Genomic DNA, 7,458 nt, shown 5'->3' on the forward strand with positions numbered 1-7,458 from the left:
AGGAAATGGGTGTCTTCAGCATGAAGCTGCTGTTCTTCAGCCACTTCTGACATTTTTAAATGGGAAGCCTGTGTGATTATCTCAAATCAATCACATTTGTCTGCTGGAGATAAATATTCAAAAGTCTTTTATAACCATTGACTTGGTGAGAACAGTAATAGCATTGAAAGACTTACCATTTTTGGTGCTTTCCGTCTGGACTCCTGGTTGGTTGATGTTCTCTGTTCATCTGAGCCCCCAGAGGCATTAATACTGGTATTTTGTACACAGTCAAAAGTGCGGACTGGATGGATTGGATCATCTTTTATAAGGCATTAAGGGTACACTACTGTGTTTTACTGGCTAGACATTTTTCTTAGCCCTACAAATGATAAGAGTACATATAGAATCATGAATGACAATTCCCCTAACTGTTTCTCCTCATGTCTGCCCTCTACCTCTTCACCATCATTCCCCAAACTGGTTGTGAAGGTGCTCTGTGAAGATAACTAGGGACTGACGTGTTAAGCCCTTGTCTGCCTGCAGGAGGTGCAGGCCAGAATGACAGAAGATATAGTAACATTTGCCTTTCCCCCGGTCTGGTGGATCCAGTCAGTCTCCAATTCACAAATATTTAGGAGCAAATGTAAAAGCTGCTAGCATTCTTTTAGAAGTTGTATTTATGACTTGCAATGATAGAAAATTTCTTTCCTGGCTGGGCACAGTGGCTCACACCTGTAATCCTGGCACTCTGGGAGGCCAAGGTTGGAGGATCACTTGAGCTCAGGAGTTTGAGACCAGCTTGAGCAAGAGCAAGACCCCCATCTCTACTAAAAATTAAAAAAAAAAAATTTGCTGGGAATTATGGCAAGTGCCTGTAGTCCCATCTATTTGGGAAGCTGAGACAGGAGGCTTTCCTGAGCCCAAAAGTTTGAGGTTGCTGTGAGCTATGATGGTGCCACAGCACTCTAGCCAGGGCAACAGAGTAAGACTCTTGTCTCAAAAAAAAAATAAGAAGAAGAAGAAAATTTCTTCCCAGTTAAGTATTACTTTATAATACTCAGTGTGTAGTGTTTTACAGTGTTAAAATTACTTCCATAATTCCATTTGATCCTCACAGAGAGACATTATTTTCAACCAGTATGCTGGTGAATAAACAATATGTAGAAATTTAAGTCCTCCATTGCCAATTTATGTGGTGCATTTTGGCAGTGTGTTTGTGTGAAATGTTTAAGGATGTACAGTTGTACTTTATATAAATTGGTCCTTGTCCTCCTTAAATGTGACATTAAATAATTGTGCTGCTACAGTATACTGGAAATTACCAGGGAAAAGGGGAAAAGCTTTCGTTTGGCTCCTGTGAGGCCCTGCTAGTTGGTGTTAGGCGTGGTTACAAGTGAGCCTTTAGTAACCATTTGACAATATGTAAACTTGGTTTGTAATTAAAAAAAATTCTTTTTTCAATCTGGTTTCCTGGGTATTTTTTCAAACTTGAAATTACTTTATTAACGGGGTTTTAACAACTTCGATACAGAAATACTGAAACATCATTTCCCACCTGGAATGACACACGAGGCTCACACTGTGAGTGATTCCATCCTCAGAAGGGACAGAAAAAGAAACAGGTGGAGTCTTCAGAAGGCAGGCATTAATTGCAGGCACTCAGACACTAATTTTCTTACTCAAATAGTTTTGCCAAAGGTCACGCAATTAACCATGTTTAAACTTGAAAAAAAATGTATTCTGCTTTTCTCTTCTATGAGCAGAATATCTTTCTATCTATAGTCTTGTCCCACTATGGAAGGAGGCTTTCACATTCTGCATGTGCTGCCAAAATTAGTGAGTATTTGAAGAGAAGCCAAAATTGTTTAGCTTAAAAACCAGTGAGCAGACTCGGTGCCTGTGGCTCAAGCGACTAAGGCGCCAGCCACATATACCTGAGCTGGCGAGTTCAAATCCAGCCCGGGCCTGCTAAACAACGATGACGGCTGCAACCAACAAAATAGTCAGGCCTTGTGGCAAGCGCCTGTAGTCTCAGCTATTTGGGAGGCAGAGGCAAGAGAATCGCTTGAGCCCAGGAGTTAGTTGGAGGTTGCTGTGAGCTGTGTCATGCCATGGCACTCTACCCAGGGTGACAGCTTGAGGCTCTGTCTCAAAAAACAAACCAATAGGGCGGCACCTGTGGCTCAGCGGGTAGGGCGCCGGTCCCATATGCCGGAGGTGGCGGGTTCAAACCCAGCCCCGGCCAAAAAAAAAAAAAAAACCAACAACAACAACAACAAAAAAAAAAACAATGAGCATTTTGGCCGAGCTTTTATACATGGAAATACTGTCATCATTTATTTTTAGAAAAAAGGTGAAACTGGCAGAGTGAACTATCAGTGCTGTTACTAGACACATGACGGGAAAATCTAAGGCAGCCCTTGATCATCCCAAGCGTGTCACTGGAACTCCTTTTCCCTTTGCTGCGACCTTTCCTTGCCTGCCTTTCAGGAGCTGAACAGAGTAAGGAACACCACAGAAGTAACATGGAATAAATTTTTTTCTCCGTGTTGTCCTTCCTCATTTAGCTGTCCTTACTTTGGGTTTAAGTTCATAACTAAAATAGGATGGGGAACAATTTGAAGATCCTGATTTTCTGTAGCTCTGGAACATTTTCCATTATTTCACTGGTAGGACCAATGAATCTAAATGTGCCAGCTTCTCTCAGCACCTTAGCTTGTGAACACAAAAATATCTGTCTCGTTTTTTAATTCAGGCCTGAGGACTCGTATTATCTCATTTAATCCTGTAACAGCATAAGGATCAGCCTCCATATAGATGAGTCAACTGAAAGGCAAAAAGTTACTTGCCCACATCATATTGCTAAAGAGTGGACAACTGGCATTTGAACAGTCTTAACTCCAGAACCCATATTTTCATTCCCAAGCTATTCTGTATAATATATAGCGTGCCCTTCATGTTGGGTCAAGACACCAGGCTTTGTTTAGCAGTACCAGGAACACCAACACAGCAAAGGATTTGCTTGATACTCTGATTAATGATAGAATATGTTTTAGCTCAGAAGTTGCCAACTGAACTTCACTTGGCTTGTGCAAAATTTTAAGAAGTTTGAATTCTTCTGGCAGACATAGAGAATGATCAGGCCCTCTATGGGCCTACCCTAGCAATAGCCAAGAATTATTGGTTAATAAATTTACTCATTTGCATTACCAGTCTGCCCGTGGAAGTCTTTTAGCCTATTTCTGTGCTATTTAGCCACATTTCTCTGTGTCTAAGAACAATGTGACAAACTTCTGCACTGAAGAAGGTGTCTCTATTAAGTCATCTAAGTGATACATTCTGGGCACCCTAAAACTAATAATGCAACCTTTGCTTACTACACATAATGAGGAAGACCACCACCTGTGCTCACTTGAAAAAGGCTCCAGTGAATTGTCAGTGAGCCTGACAATTGCTATTAGTTGCTAAAGCCTGAGATTAAGACTGAATAAACAAGCTGAAGTCTGAAGACCCATGTCCACGTCCTAAAGCCAGTGCAACATAGTATTTTCCTAGCCCATTAGTTGGGAATAGTTTTATCTTGGGTACCATTTGGTCTATGTTTTTTGTTTGTTTTGAGACAGTCTGAAGCTATCTCCCTGGGTAGAGTACCGTGGTGACACAGCTCACAGCACCTGCAAACTCTTGGGCTTAAGAGTTCCCTTGCCTCAGCCTCCCAAGTAGCTGGGACTAGAGGCACCCGCTACAGCATCCAGCTATTTTTTTTTTTTTTTTTTGGTTGTAGTTGTCATTGTTTGGCAGGCCCAAGCTGGATTCGAACTCACCAGCTCCAGTGTAGGTGGCTGGCGCCCTAGCTGCTGAGCTACAGGCACCAAGCCCATTTGGTCTATGTTATCTTTACATAGTCATCGCATCAAGCCTGTGAGTTTATACAGGGTGATTTGTAATGTGTTAAAAAATATATTAGTCCAGGAGCCCGTTAGCGCAGTGGTTACGGTGCCAGCCACATACACCGAGGGTGGCAGGTTCAAACCCGGCCTGGCCAACTAAACAACAATGACAACTGAAGCAAAAAATAGCCAGGCATTTTGGCAGGTGCCTATACTACCAGCTACTTGGGAGGCTTAGGCAAGAGAATCACTTAAGGCAAAGCTTACAGTGACCCCACTGTACTCTACCAAGGGCGACATACTGAGACTCTTAAAAAAAAAAAATATATATATATATATGTATATGTATATATGTATATATTTGGCCAGACACCATAGCTAACACCTATAATCTTAGCATTCTGGGAGGCTGAATTGGATTGCTTGACACAGGAGTTTTGAGACCAGCCTGAGCAAGAGCAAGACCCTATCTTTACTAAAAGTAGAAAAATTAGCTGGGCTTGGTGGCAGGCATCTGTCCCAGCTACCTGGGAGGCTGAGACAGGAAGATGGCTTAAACCCAGTAGTTTGAAGTTGTTGTGAGCTATGATGCCATGGCACTCTAGCCTGGGCAACAGAGTGATTTACTCCATCTCAAAGAGTGTATTATCAAAGACTAACATGAAATGATATATTAGTGTACTTTGCATTTTCAAATGTAGTCTCATTTTACAAATAAGTAGAATAAGGCTTTAGGGGGGTATGTGACATGCTGAAGTTCCCAGTAAATGGGAACTTTTGGAGTTAAAAGCTTGACCCTAACTCCAGTACCCTTTGCATTACACTATATAGGGGCAGTTCTTTCCTATAGATTTTTAGTTTACATTTTGCATTAACTTATAGACTCAGTGCAAAGTGATAATAGGGGCCCTAAAGCCCTAAGTATTAACAGTACGGCTAAAATGAGACTCAATGTCATCCCACGTTGGGTGCTAAGGAGAGAAAAAGTAAAAATAAATAACATCACAGATCCCATAAAAAACATTTGGATTTAGTTTTCCAGGAGCCAGGAAATGTGGGGTTTTGTTTGTTTTTTTTTTAAGACAGTCTTACTCTGTTGGTCTGGGTAGAGTGCTGTGGCATCATCATAGCTCACAGTAAGCTCAAACTCCTGGCTTCAAGCAATCCTCTTTCCTCAGCCTCCCAAGTAGCTGGAACTACAGGCAAACACCACCATGTCTGGCTAGTTTTTGTATTTTTAGTAGAGATGGGGTCTAGCTCTTGCTCAGGCTGGGCTCTTACTCATGAGTTTAAGAAATCCATCCACGGCAGCGCCTGTGGCTCAGTGAGTAGGGCTCCGGCCCCATATACCGAGGGTGGCGGGTTCAAACCCGGCCCTGGCCAAACTGCAACAAAAAGCTGGGTGTTGTGGCAGGTGTCTGTAAACCCAGCTGCTCGGGAGGCTGAGGCAAGAGAATCACCTAAGCCCAGGGGTTGGAGGTTGCTGTGAGCTGTGTGACGCCACAGCACTCTATCAAGGGGGCGATTAAGTGAGACTCTGTCTCTGAAAAAAAAAAGAAAGAAATCCACCTGCTTTGGCCTCCCCCTGTAATCCTCCAGCCCTCCTTAAGGATTATAGGCATGAACCACAGCCCAGACCACCAACCCTGGCCTGGAAATGTGTTTTAAAAGCAGCCTAGGAGGGCGGCGCCTGTGGCTCAGTCGGTAAGGCGCTGGCCCGGGCCCCATATACCGAGGGTGGCGGGTTCAAACCCGGCCCGGCTGAACTGCAACCAAAAAATAGCCGGGCGTTGTGGCGGGCGCCTATAGTCCCAGCTACTCGGGAGGCTGAGGCAAGAGAATCGCTTAAGCCCAGGAGTTGGAGGTTGCTGTGAGCTGTGTGATGCCATGGCACTCTACCAAGGGCCATAAAGTGAGACTCTGTCTCTACAAAAAAAAAAAGCAGCCTAGGAAGCCGAGTGCAGTGGCCCACATTTGTAATCCCAGCCCTCCAGGAGGCAGAGACGGGTGGATTGCTTAAGATCACCCAGCTTGAGACTAGTCTGAGCAAGAGTGAGACCTTGTCTCTAAAAAACAGCCAGGTGTTTTGGTGGGTGCCTATAGTCCCAGCTACTTGGGAGCCTGAGGCAAGAGGATCGCTGGAGCCAAAGAATTTGAGGTTGCTGTGAGCTATGACATCACAGCACTCTACCAGCGGCAAGAAAGTGAGACTCTGTCTCAAAAAAAAAAAAAAAAAGTGGCCTATAGGACTTTATCTAACAAATGCAAATATTGTAACCTAATTTTTTGTGACCTCAAATTAACCTGGAATTTTAAAAAATTAGAAAAGAAAAAGCAGCCTAGGTGATTCTGATTCAGCTTGGCAAACGTTTAGAGTGCACGGGGCATCTCCCTCTCTGTTAGTACAGGCCACTTAATGTTTTTGTTTTTAGTAAGAGGCTTTTCTCTGCTCAGGTGCCAAAGGATAAAGGGGCCAGGATTATACTGGGCTCAGATTTACACCATTTAAAATTCGATTCCTAATACAAAACTCATACAAGAGAACTCAGTTCTTGTTTGCTCTGATCCGAAATCACCCACCCTGAGGCAGTGTGTCACAATAGTCAGAGTGCTGGTTTTGCTGAGAGCAGTTGGCACTATCTCAACCCTTAACTATTTCAGGTCCTGTTTCACACATCAGAAGCCATTCGTGTGTGTATCTGTAAGCCATTTCTTTTCTGAAATAAAAATCAATATTGTAGTACTTTAAAAAGGCCTAAATTGATATGCTGGTTTTAGGTTTGAATGTTTAAATGCTTGAAAATCATTCTGAACTTCTTCTATCTTTTTGTCCTCAGTACCACCTGGGATTGACAGCACAGCCTGAACTCTACCTTCTCAACACTGTGGATGCCGATTCCCTGGTGTCTAGATGACTGACAACTGAAAGATTATCTGAGAACTACTTTTTCTAAGCCCTTTAGTGCCAGATGTCCTGTTAACATATCTCTGTTAGTTCAGAGGTGAGTTTTGTTCAAATGTTTTGAACAAATGACAAAGATTTCCTCATGGGAAGGGTGTTAAAAACTGACAGCTAAAAGTGTAGGTTAGAGACCCACGTACCTCACAATAGTCATACAAGAGCCAGAATTAAGGCCTGTGATGGCCACACACCCCTATGGGCTTGTGTCTTGATTCCTGGGATTTAAAATATATATATATATATGTGTATACATATTTATGTAAACCTGAACATATCAGTTTGGGTAGAGTTTTAAGGTTATATGAAACTGATCTTTTGTATTTTTTTTTAAATATTGTTCAATCACATATTTGTTTTATCTGGATCACAAGTGAGAAAGGATAGGAAATATGCTCTTTTTCATAATGAGCTCGTCAGATTGACTGTCCTGTAAAGTGATATTTTACTGTGCCAGTCAAGTTTCACTTCAGTCTACATTGGCCAGATAAAACTATGTATCTTTGATATATCCTGATATTAAACATATCATTTCTAAAGAAAACATTTCTTCTATTAGGTAATCATTATTTAACCCCAGTTATCAGCTTGCTTTGTAATTATAATTGTCCTTGTTATCACTTTTCT

At 42.3% G+C, this 7,458-nt stretch overlaps 1 protein-coding gene across 5 annotated transcripts in view; it reads left to right on the plus strand.

Moving 5' to 3' along the window:
- The window catches only part of SLC11A2 (solute carrier family 11 member 2), a 46,122-nt gene extending 38,866 nt beyond the window's left edge, over positions 1-7,256 (plus strand). For all 5 annotated transcript variants that reach the window (XM_053558007.1, XM_053558008.1, XM_053558010.1 and 2 more), the window contains exon 17: positions 6,710-7,256. In XM_053558007.1, the coding sequence (XP_053413982.1) occupies positions 6,710-6,787 (78 nt within the window). In that variant the 3' untranslated portion in view covers positions 6,788-7,256. The remainder of the gene's footprint in view (positions 1-6,709) is intronic.
- The last annotated feature ends 202 nt before the right edge of the window (positions 7,257-7,458 follow it).

This window comes from Nycticebus coucang, chromosome 12 (assembly GCF_027406575.1).
Source record: "Nycticebus coucang isolate mNycCou1 chromosome 12, mNycCou1.pri, whole genome shotgun sequence".
Classification (NCBI taxonomy): Eukaryota; Metazoa; Chordata; class Mammalia; order Primates; family Lorisidae; genus Nycticebus; species Nycticebus coucang.